This window comes from Cyprinus carpio, chromosome B23 (genome assembly GCF_018340385.1).
Source record: "Cyprinus carpio isolate SPL01 chromosome B23, ASM1834038v1, whole genome shotgun sequence".
In the NCBI taxonomy this organism is placed as follows: Eukaryota; Metazoa; Chordata; class Actinopteri; order Cypriniformes; family Cyprinidae; genus Cyprinus; species Cyprinus carpio.
The window spans coordinates 6,704,943-6,730,435 of NC_056619.1; the positions used below are offsets into that span (position 1 = coordinate 6,704,943).

The window sequence follows — 25,493 nt, forward strand, 5'->3', positions numbered from 1 at the left end:
TCGTTACCTAGATTTTCACTGCCGCTGAAATGTAAACACAATTTTTTTGTGTGAAAATACACAAATTACATGTATAAACATACACCAAACAGATGTGAATTCCAAACATTGTCAAGACGTGATTTGTGTGTTTTTGCTGTGGTTTGTGTTTAGTAAATTTGCTGAGGACCCCTCTGTATTTCTTGGACAATTAAGATACATCGTCATTTACCTCCCCTTGTATAGTAAACTATGATGTACCAATGATTTCTCCACTCGAAGCACAGTTGTACTACTGTTTGTGTCCTCACGAAGGTTGTTCCATCAATGATGAAGCCAAGTTTAGGCTTTTCTGTTTATTGCTGTTCCACATGAAAATCACCAAAAAACAAAACAAAACTCTCAAGACTAATTCTGTCTTGTCTGTCTGTCTGTCTTTGTCTATCTATCTATCTATCTATCTATCTATCTATCTATCTATCTATCTATCTATCTATCTATCTATCTATCTATCTATCTATCTATCTATCTATCTATCTATCTTGTCTGTCTGTCTGTTTAGCTATTTCATCTCTATCTATCTATATTTCTGTTTGTCTAACTGTTTTCATCTGTCTTTGTCCTTATGTCCATTTATCTATTATTTTCATCCATCTCTCTGTTTTTATTTATCTCTATCTATCTGTCTGTGTCCATGTATTAGTGTTTTCATTCATGCTTCATTGTTATTCTGTCCTCAAAAGGGTCAAAACACCATTAAAGTCCTCTCCATGGCAGTCACGTCCTCACTGGAAGCAACACAAAGCAACAAGTATGTCTCATAAAATGTTACGACATGAAAGTGGACAGTAGAGACCAACAAAACCTTTTGCACTCCTCCAGGGCTGAAGCCTGCCAGAGACATGAGCTCTGTATTTTGTTTTTTTGGCTTCCTGACATAAAATCGGAGATGGGGACCAAAGCAGGGTTGAGTCTGTTGAAGGGGTTACATTGAAATTGCAGCTGGTCTTTTTCCTCATATGATACTTTTCAAGGCTTTCATCTCCAAATTTGGCCCCAGAGAACAGAGGAGAGGTAGAGAGAAAGAGCAGTATTCATCACATTTTCATTGATTTGCACAAGCATTTACAATGAAAACATCAGATGCTGAGGCTTAGTTGGGTACACGGTCAGAGTGGGCCGGCGAGAGGGGGGCTTAAGGGTCATCACGGCCTGGTGCGCACTAGCTTTGTTTCAAAATGTAAGTCCTATGCTGGATTAGGCTCTGAGGGTCTCCCATCACCAGGGTGCCGTTCAAAGCCAGGTGTTCACTTTTAAGGCCCCAATATGCTTATGGCGAAGTGTTTTTCATTCATCGCTAAGGGGTACAAAGAAGTTTGAAATACCTGAGCAGCAGTTTAGTGTTAGCAAACATCCTGACACTGCACATTCTGCTGAGAGAAATGTTTAGATAAGTTACCATGTGCAGCACGCTTTCCTTTCAATAACAAAATTAACAAGACAAAGATCACATAGGTGAAAAAACAGCAGTTAAGCAAGCATCGGATTATAGCGATGTGGATATGTTTGCATCAGATCTACAATCTCAAGATCAAGTTACGTCACATTTATTAATATGGCACTTTAAACAATAGATTGCTTTAAAGCAAGCAGCTTTACAGTATTAAACATTAAATATCAGTGTCAGTGTAATTTTCAGTGAAAATTTTGACTTCAGTTTCTACTATGAAGCATCTCGCATCTGACCTCAACAGATTGAACAGAAGAAATAAACCCTCTGCATCAAAGAAGGTGGAGCCACAGAGCCACACCTACCTATTACATCATCGTCACGGACAAATGGTAGTTCAAAGGTGTTTAGCATCTGGAGCAAACTTTTCCGGGAAAGTTTAGTCTAAATGAACTCCAAACGAACTTTGCTTTGGCTCGATTTTGATGATGCTACACCAGTCTGTTCTTCAATTTCACTACCAGTCTAATAGTTGGACATACATGAGTGAGTAAATGTTTCTTGTTGATTTGTGCTTAACCTACCAGGAAATATTTCCTGACAGTATATCCAGTTAACCTTCACTTGAGAAAACGTGAGAGCTTCTTGCTCGCTACAAATCGCAATTAGTAAAGCAAACACCAGCAGTATTTCCAGTCAGCCGTAATGCCGTCAGAGCAGCTGATTAATGGCCTATACACATGAGGGATTAACCGTTTTCAAATGGGGCAACAATGCACCCATTAAACCCCATCAGCAGTGATGGGGCCTGTCCTGTGAGATGGAGGTACCTTTAGCCCTCTAATGGCTCAGCATCAGCTTGCAATAATAAAGAAACAGAGTAATCTGGCCGCGGTTTGTTTGGATGATGACGAAGGAGCCATGAACTGTGATTTCAGCTGAGAGCCATTACGGAAACCGAGTGAAAGGTGGGAGAGGGGAGCTGGCCGTGGCCTTGTGTCTCACACAGGATGAGGAAGATCGGAAGACTGAACACAGGAGGATGGGTGTGAGACAGGAATTCCTGGTCTTTAGCATCGGAGTGTTCGTTTCTTAAAGGTGCTGATAGGTCACTTACTGCTCAAGCCTGGGAAAGAAACTTGTGCTTGAGTGCTACAAGCCTATGAAGTTAAGCTGGACTTCCAACTGGTTATGCTGGCCTGTTTTGATGGTTTTAAAGGGGTTTTGGATGCTTGTCAGCTATTCAGGCTGAGAAACCAGCTGAACGACTCACTGGGAGGCCAGTTTAGTCAAAAGTATTTTTGTATTTATGACATCAGGGCAAAACATGGTTAGGGTTTATGTGAAAAGTATGTAGCATTTCTTTAATCTAGGTTACACTTAACAAGAAAGATACATAAACAAATACTAAAAATACTGAAGGCCTGGAATTCGTGTCTCTCACCAATCCTCCTGTTTTCTTAAGCCTTCTGATCTTTGTGCTCTTTTATACAAGGTTGATACAAAAATGATACATATTTAAAGTTTTCTTTGGTCTCGCCTGGAACCTGAAACTACTTCAAATATAAAAAGTCTAAAAAAAGAACTTGCTCTGTTTCTTAACACACTTAAGCATTTACAAGTACATTTTAAATCATTGTTTTAATAACATTTTATGTTTCACTTGATTCAATTGTATAAGTAGTAAAATCCAATCAAGTAAATTGTAAAGTACAGTACTTAGTTAATTGTATAATAATATTTATTCATTATAATATAATGTTAATTGTAATGTGTTGTTCAAGATTACATTTACAGGTGATATATTTTAAATGGTTTCAACTGCAAATGTGTAATTACAAATATATTTATATCCAACACATACATATTCCTATTGAAATTAGGATTGTATTGTTTAGGATTGTATAGGATTGTAACAATTGTATTGTTTATATATATATATATATATATATTGTATTGTTTATATATGAAGTTCTACCTAAAATTTAAAATTTGTATGTGTTATGGACTTTTTAGAGTCACGCCATTAGTCAAATTCTGTTGGATTTAACTGTGAGTGTGTGTTGAGTGGCATGCAGAGTATGGCTGTTGAAATAATTTCTATTTGGTTTAGATTTGGTACAGTATATAGCCAGTACAAACTAGCTTTTGGATGAGAGTTCTTATGTGAGCTCAGAAAATCATCAGCTCTGAAGAAGGTGAGGTAGAGCTGAAGTCAAAAGGTGGGGTTTAGGAAGCAGAAGGACATACTCGGCTCAGATTGCGTTTCATCTGTCCCAAAGGCGCACAACAAGACTTCCTCTTCCCCCTTCCACACTCACAGATGACCTTGGAGTTGATAGGACAGCAGCCAGAATCTGACAGCCGCAGGTCATGGGAGTAGTTTATGTAATGCTGAGGGATTTCAGTGGGTTATAGTGTTACAGAAGTGAACAAGCAGATATTGATGGCTCAGTCTCAGTTCTGATTGAAGTAGACACGCACCGCATAACTCAAACACAGGATGTGGAGGGATAGCGCTTGGGTCAGGTCAAATCCACCTCCCTGGACAATAAACGTAAAGACTTGTCTGTGTTCTCTCATACATTTTATCACATCTGATTGTTCCAATTAATCATTCGCGTTTGGTAGGCAGCTTAAGGTGTAACAGAGACTAAAAGAAAACGTGAAAACTCCCAAAGAGCCCGCTGCTGACCCCGGGGCAAAGAACTTTACAGATGATCCTCAAAATTGTAATTTAGACTCGTGAAATTACTCTGCGCAAACTGCGGTGCCTAGGGGTGTAAACGAGTACCAGAAAGGGTGAAAACACACAAATTCATCATTCCCAGCAGCACTTCAAAGCATGAAATTTATCTCCCACTAATACCACTGTAATGTGTTTTCAGACAAAATGTCTCGAGGAGTTTCTTGCTGTTCATAATGCAGTTATTGAATAGAAACAAAGAAGCCCATTATATTCCTTACCAACAACTACAGTCAAAATCAAAAAATTAAAAAAACGATATGATTTTTAAAGAGTGTACAACGTTTCTAGGGTTCCAGACTGTAAGCCAAGCAGCGCTTGCGGCATTAAAATCATATTTCAGTATGACACAATTTTTTTTCCCACATTCTTGTGTCAACACTTTAGATATTGATAGTTGTTATTATGTATTATGTGCAATAATGTGTGCATTCATTTAATATCTTAATTTCAGTTAATGAAGAAGTGCAGGATTTTAATTAGCACAAACTTTTTTTTTTTTTTGAGTTTGCTAAAGTACAATGAAGTTTAACTCATCATCTTAAGATATTGTGAAATATTAGGCTCTTCAATCCAATTACAAGTTAGGAGAGAATGGTATATTCTAGGTTTGTGCCAAAGCAATCACAGATTAATAATAAAATATATCCCTATATCAATAATATGATATGTTGCATCAGTATTTTAAAATATATTTTTAACTGCATTATTAAATTGTATTTATTTAAATATATTTCAATCATGTTTTATAGTAATACACAATTTTCATGTTAATGTTAGTTAAAGTTTTAGTTATTTTGCTGTGTTTTTGACATATGTTTATTATTTTTTAAAGTATGTCTATAAACAGTAGTTTTAGTTATTTTAGTAAATACATATAATATAGTAAGTTAATCTAGATGAGAAATATTGCCTTGGATATTAGTAGAAATAAAATGTAAAATTTTAAAAAGTTTTTTTTTTACAAATATTTTATTTCAATTAACATTTTATTTCAAGTATTTTGTCTTTTTTGTCTTTTGTTTGTTTGTTAGTTTGTTTTAACCTTAATTTTATATATGCCTGTTTCAATAGAGATAAAATATGATACTGTATGTTGCAAGACATTGTGATTGAGTAGTTTCAGGACGTACAGAATGGCTTCAGGTTTGCTATTTTGTTGAAGCTTTGACATTTCCCCCACTTCACCCTGATGTTTGAAATATAGCAACAGCACACCATTCCCAGGGAAGCGAGGACTAATTCAGTGAAGTGGAATGAAGAATTGCCATTTGCTTTGACAGCCACGCCATAAATATTGACTCCTACAAAAATGCTACATTTCCTGCAGCCCTCCTGCCGTATGCACGTCCCGCAACACTTTCTGACAGCCCTGACCATTCCCAAATCCCAATCCATCCTGTTTGTGTCAGTCAGGTGTCCGAGAGTCCCAGCTGTTCCGCAGACCTGCTGCTGCTGCTGCCGGCGGCACCATGTGTGAGCCTCCACAGCCGCCAGGTGCTTTTCATTTCAACCTCAACGCTCTCTAGAGACTCTCAGAGGGGTTACGCTAGGTCTCACCTGAGCTAATTGGTCCTTCAGGGGGAAAAGTGTGAGCAGACATGCTATATTGCTTTAGCCTTCAACTTCTTTTGATTGATGGCTGACATGTAAAGGTCTAGACAGAGTGTGTACATGCTTGATGTTGGTATAAAATACGTTTGATCTTTTATGTGGCTCTGATGAAGCTGCAGGAAGCACTGCAGCATCTCTGTATGTCTACAAAACATTTGTGTCTGAAACATGCAGTGTTGCATAAATCTGTCTCAGAAACGTGACATAGGAAGCTGAAAAATGTACAATATTGTATAATAAAGTCCTAATATAAATGGGTTTCCTGGAGTGTAACATGCTATATTACAAGTGAAAATATTTTTAGTGTTATTTTAAACATTTAATTTGTTTCAGTGTTTTATTATTACAAATTTATGCATTCATATAAACTCATTAATAACTACATTGAAAAAAAAACAAAAAACAATTCTTGCTTGTCTTATTTTCTGGTAAAAATCGAAAAATATTTGTAAAAAAAAAAAATTTACTTGAGAAGCAAAACTGTACAAAAAATAATTAAAACGTTTAACAAAATATAGAAAATAATAAGAAATAAAAATAAAGAAATAATGTAATTATTTAATCCCCAGTATATTAAAATTAATAATTTTAACAAGTTTAGCTGCTTTTATTAAAATAAAATAAATAAGAAAAAAAAGTGATTTTTGCAGGATAAAATGAACTAGCGAACTGAAATTATTTAAATCCTAAAAGAAAAATATGCTATTTCAAGTAGCACTTTATATTAATGCAATAGCTAACAATGAGCAATACATTTTTTCACAGTATTTATTAATGGTTGTTGACATTAGTTAATAGAAATGCAACGTATATATATATATATATATATATATATATATATATATATATAGTATACACACACACACACACACACAACATACCCAACTTTTGAGTTTAATAATGTATTAGTAAATATTAAAATTGCCATTAATTAAGATTAATTAATAAATGCTTTACAAGTATTTTTCATTGTTAGGTCAAGTTAAGTAACGTAGTAAACTAATGTTAACAAGTCAAACTTTATTGTAAAGTGTTACCCAATTTCCATTACATTCAGTTTCATGTTGATAAAAGTATATGGTAATAAATGTAAAAATAAAATTTGAATAAAAACAAATCAACTACGTCAACTACCCAAATACACAAGGCGTGCTAAGTTCATTATCAGCAGAGCTGATGATTTCATTTATTTGTTTATTCCTGATTTTATGGTACACTTCTATCTAGGTCTTGTATAACACATCTGGAATTACGTCAGTCTCCAACTTAACCTTCACTGAACCACTTCACATAAATAACCACTCATCAACTGGATTTTTGTATACACCGTTTTGTCACACCACAGAGGTGAACGCAGCTGAATACACGGCGGTGCAGGTTTAAATGCCCTTCAAATGTACTTACAGTTCACTGAGGAAGTGCAGGTTGTGGAAAGCATTGGGCTGAATCTCGCTGATGTTGTTCATACTGAGATCCCTAAAAACGGAAGAAAAGAGAGAGAGAGGTAGAGGTCGGCGGTGATGATAATATTATTGTTGTATTATTATTAATATTATTATTATTTTTTCATTTCTTAAAAATAAAAATGCATTGCATAAAAACATGAAATGTATTACTAATCATGAACTGCACAGATCCAGCAATATGTAAAATAAGACCAAATAAAGGAAAATAAATAATGATGTGTTATGTGAATGATAACTGAATGAAAATATGTTCTTCTCCCATTTAAAAGTTAATAAGACTATGGTTATATAGTTTGCATTTTATTACATATTTAGCATTGTTTTTCCCTGCTAATCAGACCAGAACTGTGACTCATTCTGGAACAGCTGAAAAGCACTGATTTGTTTAATTAAGGTCTGCTTTCTGCAGAGAAATACAGTGATATTTAGTTTATGAGTTTATGCTTGATTAGTTTATGAGTTCATTAATTTTCCATCATGGCTCCATGGTCACATATTTGACCTTTCCTGTAATAGCTGGAGCTTTAGACACATGCTCATGATCATTGATCAGCAGTACCATATTCATTCAGCTTTAAATGCAATCAAGATGAAAAACTGCACCGTATTGATTATACTACAGTAATTCTGAGTAATCCAACACAGTAGATCTCACGTTTCAAATGAAAATGAATCGGCTGGCTGGCTTCAAAAACACAGCAACAATACGACCCTTGATTACGACATGTGAAGTCTGGCCTTGTGCTTTTTATTCTTATTATCATGGATGCCTCTCTCAATTTCCAGTTCAATTAATTAATGGAGTGCAGAGTTTGTATGTGATTATTACTTCAGCTGTGCCAATATCGTCTAATCAATAGTGTTGATTATAAACCCTGCCTGATCTAGACAACACCTTCAGTCAGAGACCTGGACAATCTCTGAAAAATGAGCGGCTCTGGCTTTGACAGTTTCTTCCGAAGGCAGCCAAGAACCCTCCGAATGAAACATGTGGACTCTCGTATCAAAGAAAACCCACACCTGCACATTTTACCATCCATCAGAGAAAAAAAAAAAAACAATAAAAGAGGAAAAACTTTCCACTCTGAATTATTGTTCAACAGATGTAATTTCCTCTCTGGTTTGTAGTAAATGTGTGTGTAGTTGTGTTCCAGATGTTTCTGCCTTCGATCTAATCAAAACTTCCTGATTATCTAATATTTTTCGCTTCTAAATTTGTCCATTAAGAAACATTTCAGGGTCAGGTATATATCTTTATTTTCACTCTCATATTTTACCCATCAGCCCTAGTTCTGAAGCCTTAAATGACCTTTGACCTGTGATGGTTGTCAAAATTTAACTGATTAGCATGCTGATATTGTAGATATTGTAAACACACAAATATCAGCAGTGTTATTTGAGTATAATTCATATACTATTATAGTTTTTGTTTTCAGTTTTCATTTTTTAGTAACACTTTATAATAAGGTTGTATTTGTTAACAGTACTTACATTTACTTTATTTGTTAATATGAACTAACAATGAAAAAGAGTAAGCTCAGTTAATGTAATTTAACATGCATTCAAATCAAAAGACGTATCTATTAGTTAACTGACCTATAAGCTAACATGAACAAACAATAAACGTTTGTCATTTTTATTAACTAACATTAACAAATCTGAATAAATTCTGTAACAAATAAATTTATTTATTTATAAATTTATAAATGTATAAATTTATTACAAATATATTGCTCATTGTTAGTAAATGTTAGCTAATGCATTAAATTTTCCTGTTAAACTTATTTTCTTTGAGTATTAACATATAACATCTTGGTTTTGGTGTTTGTTTGAATTTGTATTTGTTTGTTTGTCCTGTTAAACTTATCTTTGTTATTTTTAATTTTTTTTTTTCAGCAATTGCTATACAGTATGTGCTTTCTAAATTACATATACATATAAACGGACCATGTATTCTAGTATATATTTTACAGTTATTATTCTTTTTCCCCCCATCTGCTTCCTTTTTTATATATAGCTTATAATTCAGACAGTATATTATCTACCCTTAAATTAATACCTTAATTGTATGTCTGACAAACTAGAATTAATTCACATGCACTTTAGTCATAACCAAGCAAATATTCAGTAACTACAGTGCTTATTTCTCATTAGAAATTATCCATAAGTTGAAGAAAACTACACAATTAAAATCATTCCCTTCTTTTAGCAGCTCAGTCAGGTGCCATTATTATTCTTTCCACCAACCGCACACACACACACACACACACAAGATTAAAGGATACCATAGATAGCTATGTTTGCGAAGGCAGTGTTTTTCAGCTTTTTGATTGATCTCGGTAGTGTTACTCAACCTACAGGTGTAATAAATTATTCAAACCAGGGGTTGTGTCACTCCAGAAGTGTAACAGTGCTGCAGGATGAATCAGGAATGGGCTAAAGTGGTTTTACTGCAAAGTCCTTGAACATCTGAACTTGAACATTTTTAGCAAGGTTTTCGGTTAGGCAATGTCGAGTCGACATTGATGCAACCAAACTGCAACATTACTTCATTTGTTGTCCCTGGAGGTCTGGAACAGCCAAAAGGGCAGCGTCTCATAACCGTAGACCACCAGGCTTGAGAAGATAAACTGAAAAGTCTGAAAATATTCATCACAGAGACTTTGATACTTGGCTATTTATTTGTTTTGTCAGCGTGTCAGCCATGACAAGGTGAAAAGCTAATTTGCTGTAGATGGGGCCTGGAAAACTTCACTCAGAAAAAGAAACAGATTGAGTTGACCTGACCACCGCTGTTTTCCACTGACATGGTGGCATGGAATGCAGTCAACACAAACCTGTTAAACCGGAGGGAATATTTGGGTTTTGAACGACTCCCAATATCGCACACATGAGCTGGTATTTATGGCTTAATGAGGGTTTACTATCGAGGTGTCGACGGCTAGCCTACAGCAGGGCTAACGGAATATTGAATCTTTATCATAAAAAAGATTTATAGCTGTGTGAAACACATCTTACACCTAGTTAACACGTGCAAAATATCAGCATATTCTGTGCACTAAAATAAATATCAATAAAGGCCCTTTCACACCAAGAATGATAACTATAAAGATAATAATAAATATAAGTAAAAATCATTCAAAATTTAAAGGTTAGCAGAGTCCACACTAAAAATATAGTGATGATGGAACAGAGAAACAAAATCATTGCAATCACTTTCACAATGATTTTTTTAAGGGGGGTGTATGATAAAAAACACCAACTTTCAATTAGGGCACGGCAATATATAGACTATTAGCAATATTATCGTGATGATTGAATATTCGATATAAAATTACAGAATATTAATATCAAATATTGTTGAAAATTGATTGATGTGCCAAAGTTGGCACATATAGGTGATTTTACTCCTTCTTTATATCTGACGAGTAGCACACAAAGTAACTGTAAACGAGTTACTGACGTTACATACTTATATTGATTATCATCAAAATTTTGAAAGATATACTGAGATATCTCACATTTTAGGTATATCGCCCAGCCCTGCAGCCAGTTAGAATCCATCCTGCTTCAAAGAGCTCAAGCGAAGCCGAAGAAAATGCTTGTTATTTTTCTTGATGTGAATAGCAAAAATTTTGTGCCGAAAATCTCAATCAGTCGATGTCTCCCAAGAGCTCTATTTTGCAAAGTTTAGCAATGTATAAACATCTCTTCACAGCAACTCGGGATGTTCAGTGTGAAAATTCAGTGCGCTTAGCATTTTCATTGGAATGAACAGTTGTTATTGTACTTGTTCATACCGACAGGAACATTTCTGTGCCTTCAATTCAAATTGGTAACATGAATTCGTATCTTTAGTTTTGTTTTCTTCTGTGAAACAGTGGCCCGGGCCAGTGTTGCCACCATGTGGAAGAACCGATTAGTGGAAAACCAAGTCAATGCACATGTGCAACCTGTGCATACAAAATATGCGTGGTTACAAAAATCAGATGGTGCGCATACTATTCTGGGGATGATATTTGCGTCACTCGCACTGTGCGTGGAGCCTCACATAACATGTACAAAACGAAGTATGCTTTGGCGAGGCAACAAGCTGCCTTGACTTTCAGATGCAGCCTCTTGTCTCTGCACTCTTGTAATTGGTGTTAAGAAACAAAGTTTTGCTGAGCTTTTTGTGTGTGTAGTTTTACTTCTTTAAAAGCGCCACCTACTGTCAGAGAGTGGATGTGGATATTTATTCAGTCCGTTTGCCGTTTCTTACACATTAGTCTGACTGGACAAATCACCTAGGGATGGTTTGTACTAGAGACTGCTGTGTAGATGAGCTTAAATAATCATTGGCAAGCTTACTTGCATCACAAACTTCATCGCCATCTGCTGGCGGGGTGTCTTAAAAAGATAAGACTGGAATCAGAATGACTGATAATCTATCATTCACTCTTTAGTTAATTTTGTTATTTTAGTATGCAAAGTTAGTATCTTATGTCTTCAGTTTCACTGTATGATAATAACCCTGTTGTTGACAGTATCTTTCGATATAAATCCACTCCCTCATGTGGCAATCCTTAGTTCTTTCCACACTCAACTAACACATGCTGCTTTTTTATTGCAATAATTACAATTAATGAAAATGACTTTTGTTTTTCAGCCAAATGGGCAATGTTGATTTAAGTCATTAAGAAGTGTAACCAATCTCCTGATGACTTTATGGAGAAACTCATGTTCTTCACACTGCACATGCAGCTTCATATTTCAACCACTGCAATCAAGAAGATATTGATTTTCTTTATTGTTTTTTTTGTTTTAATTAAAGAAAGGCAGATGTGACCGGTTCACAAGGGGTCATACACACAATGTTTTGAAAATACAGGAAATATCTGGCAACCATGTTTAGGCGCTGAACACATGGTTCCTGATTATTATTTCAATTATTACTAAGTGTGTTCAGGCAATGCGGCACGTTTGTTCATAACAGTCCCGTCACCCCTTCAGTACACCCTGCGGGAGATGGTATATATCGAGGCTGTGTCGCAACCTCACCCCCAGGGTTTGCACATGTAGGGGTTTTGATGCACGGCCATCGGAAAGATGATACTCGTAAACGTCAACACATGCAATGAAGACTTTACTAGTTTCAAACAGCTGCTGCCTCTCTCTGCTGCCTCTCCCCCTTCATCATACATTTGCATGTTATTCTGGCCTTTGTCTTCAACTTCATTCTACAGCTGCAGTGGCATTTTCATTTTAAACATTTATAAAAATATAACTCATCCAGTGAGGAAATGCATTTATCTTTGACTACATAGCAAAAAAGAAAAGAAGATACAATTTCAGTCCTTCAAAATTTCACATTTGATTCAATGTGCTATTCGGTGTTGTCTTTTGTTTGTAATTCTTTGTGGAATTTATTTGCATTACTTGCAGTGCAAATTGATTTGTTCAAAATTTCACATTTGATTCAATGTGCTATTCGGTGTTGTTTTTTCTTTGTGGAATTTATTTGCATTACTTGCAGTGCAAATTGATTTAAAATCGACCTTTATATATAGTGGATGATTAAGTGAAATAGGACCACCTGTGTCCCCCTGCCATGTTTTCATGACTTTAACGCTCTGGACAGAGGTGAAGTGTAGGTTACAACAGCATTTTTAGCCCTCTAAGGACATATGACATAAGCCCAGCTAGTGAGAAAGACAGCATGTGTTGACTCTACCAGCATAGTCTGGCGTTTACCCTGTAAATGTTTCCGATGTTTATCATTTACAAAGAAATGATAGTCAGGAATATGTACTGTACCAGCAGACATAGCATATTTGTATAAAACAGTAATTGTTTCATGTAACAGAATATGCATTGATAACAAAAGTTTATTATTTTTTTCTGCTAATGCCTTTACATATTGTGTCAATGACACATAACGATGTTGAGATGATGAAAAATTTGTCTCTTTCTTACCCCTTCAATAATAAAGATGTTTATCATTTACAGAGAAATTATAGTTTGTACTAGCCGACATGTTTTTGTATTTTTTGAGTGTATATTTTTGGTTGTACAGTTATACTTAATAAAATATAATATAATGATATGATATAATGAATTTAATAAAATACGCATTTGTAATGTTTGTTTTTTCTGATATATATATATATATAATATTATATATATATATATATATATATGATATATATATATATATATATATATATATATATAAGGTGTATATATATATATACTGAAGTGTATATATACACTGGCTTGTGATTTTTGAATTTGCAGCAGTGATAAATAAGCATATCAAAGATTAATTATAGAAAGACTTTTTACATATCTGCTTGAATGTTCCCAGTTCTTGGAAATGTAACTTTTCAACAACTACTTTGAGCAACTTTTCAACTATGTGAAAAAAGACTAATTAGAAATTAATATTAAAGTATAAAAGTCAGAACTAAGTAAAAATTAGTTTGTTCTAGTTTAAATTAAATATTTTACTTTTTTTAATTATTTTATTTAACTTTTTTTTTTTGCATTAAGTCCCCCAAACTATGTCATAACCCCTTTTTTGTTACACCAACTTACTGTAGGATGATGCATAATTACATGCAATAAACTCTAATCTAATCAAACTCTAAAATAGTAAGTGCATGCTGATAATTAATATTATTTCAGTATTTTTTCAGTATTATTCAGTATAAAATATTTCCGTATTTTATTTTATTTTAAATAATATATAATAAGTTAATTCAAAGCATTCTATGTTTAAAATGCATTTTACCTTTTTTTCTTTCTTTCTTTTTTTGATAGGAAAAAAAAAGATTTATATATAAATGGTATATTTATAAAAGTATATGTTCTAGGATGTGGACAAAAGCAGGGTGCAGAAGGAATCCAGCGCTGAGGACATGACTAGACTGCTCTGCCGGTCGTGTCGAGGCACAGCAACAGAGAGGAGACTGTGTAACAGCCGTCTTTGAAGTGGCTCTCGAGGGCTCGCTCCTTCCGCCAAACCCTGGCACAGGTATGCTTTAATCTCGCCTGCCTCACGCCAACTCATCATCAAAAGCATGGCACGCTGTTCCCTTTTACAATAATGCCATTTACTGTAGAGTTTGCCTAGAATCAGTGTGAGAAAATATCCTCTCCACTGCTGAAGCCGAAGTAAAAATGGAAAGTTCAAAATCACAAGAGCGCTCAGCACTTTCCAGCTTCAAAAAACATTAAGGTGTGTCAGAAGTTGACAAAGATGATGATGATGATGATGAATTGGATGATGATGATGACTTCAATCTCTGAGTCAGACCTGCCACATTAGTAAAAACCTTTGGGGCGAGTCCACTGCAAACAGCAAGGAAACTTCTGGGAACTTTATTTGAGAAATGCAAAATTCCTGCCGAGGAGCATAAGAATATTTTTAAAGAAGAAAGGAAAGGGGAAAAGTGGGTGAGACAGATGCATAGATTAGGAGGCTGTTTGGGAGAAGTTGATACAGTCTCCATGGTGAGAAACCTCAAGCCCTTTTCGGGTGAAACAAAGTGTGGAGGTCGGAGCCATGCTTCAATTCATCATTCACTCCAAGCTGACGTAATGGCATATCAGACAGACCCGGGGACCCAAAACAACAGTCTTAAACTTTCCTCAAAAAATTGTTTCCTGTAACCTGCGAACAATTCCCACATCGCACACAAAGGACAGCAGACCGATACGTTTGTGCCGCTTTGTTTGAAGATAAGGCCCGTGCGAGTGTTACACGAGTGTTCATTAGAGATATTCTGTCTTTCTCAGCATCTTGATGACAGCTGGCCATTTATCAGCACTACTGGAACAATCTGAGCTTTGTTGGCACGCTTCCTGTTTTTTGTCTCTCACTAACTCACAAACACTTTCCTATAGGTCAGGGGCCAAAGCTTCTCAAAGTGTCTTTACACCAGCTTCAGACGAGACCACCCTGGAGAGGAAGGAGTGATTGAAGTTAAAGCTTCACAACATAATGTGTGATAAGGAAAAATCATAGTTGCCCTTTAAAAGACAGAATGAGGATAGGGGTTCCGCTTTGTACAATGCAGCAGCAGGTCATAATAGTCCACGCCTGAGTGCACAATCACACCTCTCTCTTCAGCACATCGCTTTTGCTTCATGGACAGGGATTTGAATTTTATTACATCTTATTTAGTACGTTTGGAAATATGTTTTTTGTTTAATTTGCTTCTCTTACTTCATTCTCTTCAATGGCTATTTTAAGGATTTATTTGCCACCTACTGACCAAGATGTTTTGCTATAAGATTTTTATTGCATTATTTCATTACAATTTGTTACATTTCTATCTCTTTATTTTATTTTATTTTATTTTATTTTATTTTATTTTATTTTTCTCTCACTTTATGACCAACTGTTATTTTCAGTGTTTATTTGTGTTTTATTTTATTACATTATTTTATCACATTTATTTCACACCTATTTTATGTTTATTTGGTTTTTTAGCTTTTTGACCAAGGTCTGTTTTAAGTATTTTTTATTTATTTTTTACTTTTCTCAACTTTTCAATGACCAATGCTTATATTTTATTTTACTATGTTGCATTTATATCACATTTCTTTTATTTTTAAGTTTTTTTTTTTCTTTAGGTTCTTTAACTTCATGACCAAGGTGTATTTTAAGTATTTATTTCATTTTCATTTTCATTTTCATTTTCATTTTCAATTTTAACTTAACTTTTAACTTAAAGTGTACTATTTTATCATCAGTCAATTACCAATGGTCATTTTATTTTTTTAGTGTTTTTAATCACATTTGTTTTATTTTTTTTATGTTTTTTTTATTCTCTCAGTTCATGACCACAGTGTATTTTCAACATTTATTTCATGACTTCTTTAACCTAATGGCCAAGGTTTAATTTAATTATATTTGATTTTATTACACTTATATCACATTTCTTTTATTTATTTTTTTATTCTCTCACTTCATGACCAAGGTGTGTTTTAAGTATTTATTTCATAACTTCTTTAACCTAATGATCAAGATTTATTTGATTTTATTTCATTTTATTTTAATTATGATACAAACTTGCGTTCCCACAAATGCAACAGTGTGCACCCACATTTTTAAACATTGTGAATGGCACGATCAAATCATTAACAACAGAACAATATATAAATACTGACTCAAAGCCTCTGATTATAAGTATGAAATATAATATTGTAGTGTAACTTTTTGCAATACAAACAATATAGTTTGAGAGTGTAGGGAGACTTGAGTTCAGAGCCCACTCTTTGCCACTATGCACTTGGCAGACCTAATTGTCCCCTTCGTCACCCTCAACCTTAAAAGCTGACTTGTTTGGGTAAACATTACACAGTGCTGTGAATCCTGAGCCACTGGTGGAAAGCCACAAGACAAACAGTCCGTCCTCAGGTGCTGCCGTCCTCTTCAAAGCGCTGGATCCCATTCAACAGCTCTCTGTCGTTAACACGGCTGCTCTAGTCCTGCTGTTCTTCAGTTAAACCCAAGTGAGAAAAGTAGGCCCTCCAGACATATCCGTCTCTCTCTCACATTCGCTCGCTTTCAATTCTCCTTACGCAGCTTGTGGCTTTATCTTCTCCTGTACTTTTTTCTTCTTGCCAAACTCTTCTTAAATCATTTACTCACCCCATGTCGTGCCAAAAATCTGTTGTTTGGCTTCAGGGGACTTTAAATATGGCGTTTAAGTTGTGTGAATTACCTTTATGGAGCTTTTTTAAATTTTATAACTTAACAGATGTGACCAAAGATGCGTGAAGATTCTTCAGAATCCTTCTTTTTACGGCAACAAATAACAGCATATGGGTTTGAACTGACACGAGGTTTAGTAAACATTGACAGAATTTTTGTTTTCGGCTGAACTATGCCTTTAAATCTTTTACATCACCTCGCCTCAAAAGTCACTGTGTTCTCAGGCAAGTCTTGACACATGTTCCCATTAATATCAGCTAATAAATGCAGGAAAATGCTAGTGAGAACAGGAATGGTTTTGAGCGCTTGCTTAAATGGCTTTGATCATTTAAAAGGTGTATTTTGATGCAGGTGCCAGAATGGATTTGAACAGGAAATGTTTGCAGAGATATCCAAAAAGAAAAACTCTTGAAACTGGAGTGAATGTCAATTATGTAATCGACTGAGGTGAACTCGACAATGAAAGGCATACGATACCCTGACCCGAACTGACGGAAAACTGTGGAAAACAGAGAGAAATTTGGTTTGAATATTTGCCCATCCTCAAGTCTTGAAAAGGCCGTCTGGCTTAGCATTCTCCTCACACAGATTCACAATGACACAGGAAGGAGGAAACAATACTCACTTCCCCTCCTTCTGTTTTCCTAGAGACATGTTTTTCTTTTACATACTGTCAAGCTTCCTGAGCTCCATATTCTGTCTTTTGTTGCTCTGAGTGGCCTCCCTTTCACTCACACACAATGAACAAGAGGACACTCTTTCACCTGAGCGAAAAAACACAAGGTGAGCGCTAAAAAAAAACTGAACAGGGAGGAAGAAAATGAGGACAGAAAGAATGAGGGAGGGAAAGACGCATTCTCATTGGACGTCCTTTATTTTCCGTATACCACAAATGCTTAATGTTTTAAAAAGGAGCAGAGAGAGAGAAAGAGTCAGATGTCTGGGTGGCTAAATTGGATGTTTAGTCTGTGGATGCGTCATGGGAGCTGCGCTTTATACATCTATTTTCCTCGGGGCATTGCTAGGATGTCATTTGATTTAACACACACACACACACACACTGATAGAGCTCAGAATCCTTGTTCATCATAATCTTCATTGAAGCCTTGCCGCCTAGTATGAGATCTAGTTTGACATTACTCTTTTTTTATTTATTTTTTATGACACCATCCTTTTTAAGTCCATTTGAGATTAATAACTGTCGGTCTTTTCGGCATCACTTTGTTGAATTTCCTCTAATGCACTGATGAATAATTCGCGAAAATCCTCCTTGGCTTTGCGGAGCTTTCAAAGAATTAGGCCCCGAGAGGATGTTTTTGTGCACTTTTATAAAGCACCAACAGCAAACTGAATTCAGAGAAATTCAAATGTGATACAAACACCAGCATCAGAGGGTAAGCCTACACAACATGCGCTTTAACACAGAAGGCTCTCTATATCCCAGAATTCCCTCTACCTCCCACACGGACACAGGCAGAACAGACATTGTTCTGTTCCGTCTGCCTCTTTTTGCATGTAGACAAAAGATGACGTCATTTGGACTAGAGGCATGAGTCAAAGGTCACACCATTGGACAATACTCACAGGAAGTGGACTGATAGTCCTACTTCCTCTGTACAGACACAGAAACATTCACAAAAAGTCTGTTCACACTATACAGTAACCAGTAGCCTTTGACCCACATACATGGCGGGTCTTTGTAGCATTGGTTTGAAGCCACAAGTGGTCTACATTATCATGTCTATTATGTGTATTTGATTATTTTACAAGCAGTGTTGAGGGTAATGCATTACAAGTAATGTGAGTTACGTAATCAGATTACTTTTTAAAGTAACTTGTAAAGTAACGCATTACTTTCAAATTTACAGGAAAAATCTGTTATTTCTTCAAAACAAAGTAATTCAATTTACAATTCATTAACACCTCTTCTGTCCCGTGTTGAGGGAAATTATGAGGTGCAGAGGCACTTCCTTCAGCCTGAGGTTTATTAATTTCACTTTTGGTGCAAGGGCCTTTACAATTGTCAAAATTAAACTTTTTTTTTTTTTTTGTAGGGCTGTCAAACGATTAATCGCATATATATATATATATATATATATATATATATATATATATATATATTATATATATATATATATATATAGATATATATATATATATATATATAATATATTTAACTTTTATTTTGGATGTGATTAATAGCAATTAATTGTTTGACAGCACCAGTTTTTTGTTATTAAAAACAAAGGAAGCCCAGCTCAGGTGACAAAAAGGTGCAACACAAAAGTAATGCAATGCATTACTTTCTTTTAAAAGTAACTAAGTAATGCAGTTAGTTATTACTTTTTTATGGAGTAACACAATATTGCAATGCTTTACTTTTTAAAGTATTTTTTACAGCTATTTTACAGTTTCTTTATACAGTTTCTTTATTAAAGAATTAACTGTAGTTACGTTCATTTTTTGAAGGAGAGTGATTTGTGAGCAAGTTGGTTATTTCCAATGAACCTGTTAAATTAGTTGAATCATAATTAGTTGAATTAATGTTGAATCATAATTCACACTGAATGATTCAGTTATGAATCAGAATAATTTAAGCTGTTCATGAGTCAACAACTCTCTGATTCAATGATCCAGTCAATATTAATGTGTTTTGCACCATTTGATGTCTAAATATTTGTCACTGCATATTTATGCAAATTTAGTTTTATTCTCATCTGTAATGTGCTATATGGTATGTTATTTCACTTGTTTATATACAGTACCTGAATTATCAGTAACTTAAATTGGTTATTTAGGATAACTAAGTTCAATGTGTTGATGGTGTAAAATAAGCTTTGGTAATAAAATAAGTTCTTATTTGCCAATCAATACATATTAAATATCTGACTAAGGATGATTCTGACTAGTGCTGGATAGAATAAATAATAAACATGGTTCATTGATCAGTATTTCATTTTTTTATTATTTTTATATTCAAGTATGTAAAAATCATGTATGTATGAAAATAAGTACTTTTGCTTGAGTAATATTTTATTAGGCCATCTGCAATACTTGTTTTGTGTACTTCATCCACTTCTGCTGAAGGCTAATAAATGCAAAGGCATTTGAATATTGTTGTTTAAGTGACGGTTTGGAATTGTTCTTGAAATCTAATGAAAATACCTGGATTAGAACAGAATTCCATCACTGATTCTTTCAAGAACTCTTAAAGATCATCTTACCCACAAAACAAAGTCTTTGGAATCTCAGATGACAGTTTAAGTATCTCATCTGTTATTTAATGTGCGATTCTTACTGATTTGTAATTTGGTAAGAAAGAACTTCTGGACTCTGTCTGAACCGCTTGCCAGTTGCGCTGTTGCCACATTGCAGCTCTGAAACGAGACAATGTGTGTGACACCTAAGCCTCCGCCAGTGCTCTCCATGAGGACTCTATTTAAAGTGCCTGTGTCCTTCAAACAATCTCCATATCGGTTTCTCTCGCTCATTTTCCTTCGGTCTACAAGGGCATGGAAATAATGCTGCCTCAATTAAGAAGAGAAAAGCTCACCATAAAAATAAACTCTTTATAAACACAAAATACTGTTTTTTGTTTTGTTTTATACCAGTATAATTGAATGAAATAAAATTAAAACTTGGATGCAAATCCACCATGAAAACATCATAAAAACAAACTACGCATTATATTCCAAGTCTTCTGAAGTCATGCCTATTATATTTGTCTGAGAACAGTCCAAACTGTTAAGTTATTTACTTTAAAAAAATAAATAAATACAAAATCTCTCCTAGCTTTCATGAGAGAAGTAGTGAAGTCAAATTAGTGAATGAATCATACTTTTGTGAATCAATCATTCTTTTGATCTTTAATGCTTTGGTTGATTTGATTCTGATTCACAAAACCAGTTGGAATGATTCATTCATGAATCAGAATGATTGAGTGAAAGATTTTAAGTGAATAATTCATTTCTGTCGGTTTGTTTCACAAAGCTCCTCAAGACTTGAAATAAGAGAACAAACCATTTGAGAGCATTTCTATGATACTTATAGAAATAATCAGATTGTTTACTTCACAATTATCATTATTCACAATAACAATGGTCCATGATATAAATAGAAATGTTCAAATTAATTAGTCAAATTCATATTTAACTTGGTTTCTATGGATTGAAACACACTCAAACTACAAGTGTAGGGAGGCAGAGAGAGTGTTTGTGACCATAAATGTACAAATGATTCACTGTTGATTGGCACTCCCTGCAGACTAAGATGTATAATACCAGTCTTTCTATGCCTTTTTTAGTCTTTTTTTTTAATCTAAAAAAACTCCCACACTTGCAAAGAGCAATGTTTTTCGACTGTGGGTAGAATGTCTAGCTTCCGCCTGTAACCTCTGAACTTTTCTCCTTTTTTCAATTTTACGACAAATGGCAACCAGCGTTTGCCCACATCTATTATGTTGAAGAGTCAACCAGCTAGTTACTGGTGCTGGGTTATTATTTACGACATCATCATATGAGTAGTATTAACATAATTCTTTCATTTTTAAAATATGAATTGTGACACCTCTAGTTATTCTACAGAACTGCACAACCAGCATAGTCTTTCTACTTTTGTGTTCCAAAAAAGAAAGAAAGTCGTACAGGTTTGGATTGACATATGGGTGAGTAAATGATGACAGAATTCTCATTTTTGGCTGAACTTTCACTTTAATGAAGACATTTTGAGTGTCTTATTCCCCTGCTCCATCCCAGGACCCCTGCACCCAACCCCTCCCAGTCCTCCACCAAAAACGCATTCCTTCACGTTTCCTGCCGCCTTTGTTGGCTCTAAGTGTTGCTGTGATCTCCCGCTTTTCTTCCCGCTCGCCGTTGTCTCGTCACCGCGTTCTCCTTTTCTCTGCCGTGTAATCCTTCCTTCCATAGAGTGGCATTAGCAAAGGGTCTCTTATCGTCTTTGATGCTACTGAAGGGATTTGGGCAAGCATTAAGTGTCATTAACGCTGGGACTATTTATCACCTGCCTGCCAGCGGATCTGGCTGCTGCTAGAAGAGAGCTTTGAGCAGGCTTTACTCACCACACTTGGCCACAGATCTGAGCCCTGGATGGGTGGGAGGGGAGTTTACGGAGAGCTGGGCCCTCGCTGCGTGTTGACTGCGGCCTGCCACGTCATGCTAAGCATGCTGACAAAGTCGTCTATTGGGATCGAGATGTACCGTACTCAGGCAAATGAGCTTAGAGATTTGAGGAAATACTTTGAGAGCTTGGAAATGGTGTTAAGATGTCTATATACAGTAACTGTTAAAACCAGGTTGGATAATGAAACTTCAACCACAAATAAAAATGTGTGCAGCTAAATTGTCAGTGGAAGTTCCTTATTGTTCACTCTAGAACATTTAGTCTTAAAGTGAAGTTTTAAAGCCATAGCTCCTGAAAATTATTTATTGAGTCAACATTTATTCACGTCATGTAATTAATTGTCTATATTTAATATTTAAATTATATATATATATATATATATATATATATATATATATATATATATATATATATATATATATATAAAGAATTATACATTGTAGTTAATTTTTATAACTTTAAGGGTATTTTTAGGGTATTTAATCTTTTAATAGACATGGTTATTATGCAATTTCATTGTATGGAAAAGAACTACATAAACATACTTCAAAAACTCTTTTGATGGTGTTAAGTGTCTGTATAACTATTAAAACCATGCTAGATGATGAAAATGCAACCATAAATAAAAATGTGTGCTGAATTGTTTTTGATATCATTTAGTTCTACAAACACACACACACACACACACATACACAATATATATATATATATATATATATATATAGATATATATATATATATATATATATATATATATATATATATATTACACAGCTCTGTGGAATACTTGATTATTCTGTGGTATGTTATCCCTCGATAACAACCGGTAAAAGCTGATAATACAGGCTCATCCGGGTAACTGAAGTCGGCACTGTACTCTTGCTTGAACTATTTTTTCTTGGTGGAAGCTTTGCGTTTGTTTAGCTAATAAAATATTAAAACTCGATTCAAAATGTTTTTTTTTATTATGTCATACTGGTATCGCTCTAGTTTCATACAAACGCAGCTGCTGCCATTTTGCCTTCGATTGTTTTGTACGCTGTAATGGATTATAAGAGAACTAACAAACTAGTAAGGTTTTAAAACATTTTTGTCTTAATTCTTTTATTGACTCAATTATTTTTGTGGTAAAATGTTGTGGAATAAGTGTTTTTTTTTTACTGCACCGTTTCCCCTAAATGTCCGTCTAGTTTGAATTTGCTCCTTGCTCGCAACTGCTGTCTTCACGGAAGCTTTGCGTTCAAATATTCGATGTGCAAATAACTCGAATCAATATTTTGCGTCTAATTATTTACTTATGTGGGTAGTAACTATGTAATAACAGGGATAATGTAGATCCAGCCGGTTGTTATCTCAGAATAAACCCCTTCAGGCTGGTACAAGACCCCTCTTCGTGTCTTCGTGCTTCGTGTCGGGGTCCTGATCACCCTGTCAGGGTTTATTTTGAGAGAACAACTGGCTGGATGTACATTATCCCTTACATATATAAATATATATATATATATAAACAACCGGCTGGATGTGCATATTTAGTTAGTTATTTTTTACTATAATGTTGTCCAAACTCATATGCTGTTTTTATTGATTGATTGATTGAGAAATCTGGATGTGAAATTTTTCATGTGAATGTAATTAAATGTAATTAAATGTAACAACTCTTCCCTCAAGTGCAAATGGAAAATCTCACTGATCGGTTGCATCCAACAGCAGCCAAAGTGTTATTATTTTTTGCCTTTTGTGCTGTTAGCGGCATAGAAATTCCACTATTTTTATCCAATCTGACCAATAAAATTACCTTTGTTGGTGTAAACTTGTGTTGTCATGTGGTTTGACTTAAAAAAGTTAATGTGTAAATGTAAATGTCACCACATGAAAAACTTTTCTTATGCACCCTTAACACATTTCTTACAGCGCTCGCTAGATCCTGAACGACACTTGATGCAGTTATTCAATGAAACTCCCTCGGGAGCTAAAGATGCAGTGGCCTTGTGAACAAACACAATATAGCTTCCGCTGAAGACAAAGGTACAGTTATCTTCCTGGGGAGAGAGGTGGCAGGCATGAGGTTTCATTCGCCCCACCTTTAAGATGTACATTGCCCTGGGACAGATGCTAGATGACAGGGTTATTACACCGACAATAGCTTTAGTAAAGGTGGAGGGAGAAACAAAGAGCAGAGTAAGCTTAGTCACAGCGATATTTCCTGTTCCTGTCAAAGGAATAAAGAGAGCTAAGGTGTCAGTGTCAATGTTTGCGCTCACGGTTTGAGATTGTGAAGTTGATACAAGGTGATGATGGGAGGGCAGGAAGTGTGAGCTGATGATATGGTGGGACTTGTCCAGTCTGTACTTGTAGGAGTTGCTTTAGGCCTATTTATTAAAGTCGGTTTGTATATGAGCAGAGAAAAGATGTTTCCTCCAGCTTTCTCATGCATTTGGAGACTCTCGAATTCTTCCAAGTAGCACCACTCAAAGGTTTCACGATCACTCCCACAGGGTAGGATGTGCATGCTCACATTGCAGAGATTCCTCCTGTGCCATTGAAATCTGCCGGACCCCTGTCCTGTCATCAACCCCCATTCTCTCTCACCACAAAGGGGGCATTGTTTTCAGTCCCAGACCCGGGCAGACTGTCCTCAAACCAATCATGTTTGGCAAAGTGAGCCTCGTTAGAACAGAAGGATTAACAGGAAGATGAGAGCTGTAGTTGCTGACAAGATGATGTGTACAGGAACTCCTTTAAAACCTTCAATGAGAAGCGGCCATGCAATATGGACGTTATCAATATGCATGCAATATGGACGTTATCACATGAAGCTTCTCAAAATGTCTTCTCTTTAAAACATTCATGCAGAAATGAACATTTTAGCGTTATCATTTCACCACCACGTCCAAAACTCATAACCTGTTTTTTACAAAAGAGAATTTTTGAAAAAATATTCATGCAGCTCAATATATTTCAAGTTTTTGTTAGTATTAATAATAATAATATACTTTATATTTTAATATATATTTACTTTATTGTTGTTTAATATATTTTTTTTTATATTATTATATTTTTTTGTTATTTTTATGTTATTTATATTTTTTTAATTATATTATATTTATTTTATTTATTTTTTTTTTATTGTTTTTTTTTGTTATTTTATTGTTATTCCTGTACTGAAATCTTATTTATACAGGCAATCATGAAACAAGCTGTATCGTCATCAGAGCCTCTATAGAAGCTGTAGAGTCAGCCGGCTGCTCTCAAATTGCCATTTTGGTACTTTAATGGCATTCATTGAAAAAAAATAAAAAATTAATAAATAAATAAATAATAATAATATATAACCAGCATGCGCTGCTTCAAGTCAAATCGATTGGTTTAAGTACCTAATTACTGTTTTTTAACAGG

The 25,493-nt window shown here is 34.9% G+C and overlaps 1 protein-coding gene across 1 annotated transcript in view; it reads right to left on the minus strand.

Annotated features, from left to right (window-relative positions):
• The window catches only part of LOC109048302 (leucine-rich repeat-containing G-protein coupled receptor 6), a 75,641-nt gene that overhangs the window by 35,286 nt on the left and 14,862 nt on the right, over nt 1-25,493 (minus strand). Inside the window, exon 2 of the mRNA XM_042750194.1 lies at nt 7,194-7,265. Coding sequence (XP_042606128.1) covers nt 7,194-7,265 — 72 coding nt within the window. The remainder of the gene's footprint in view (nt 1-7,193; nt 7,266-25,493) is intronic.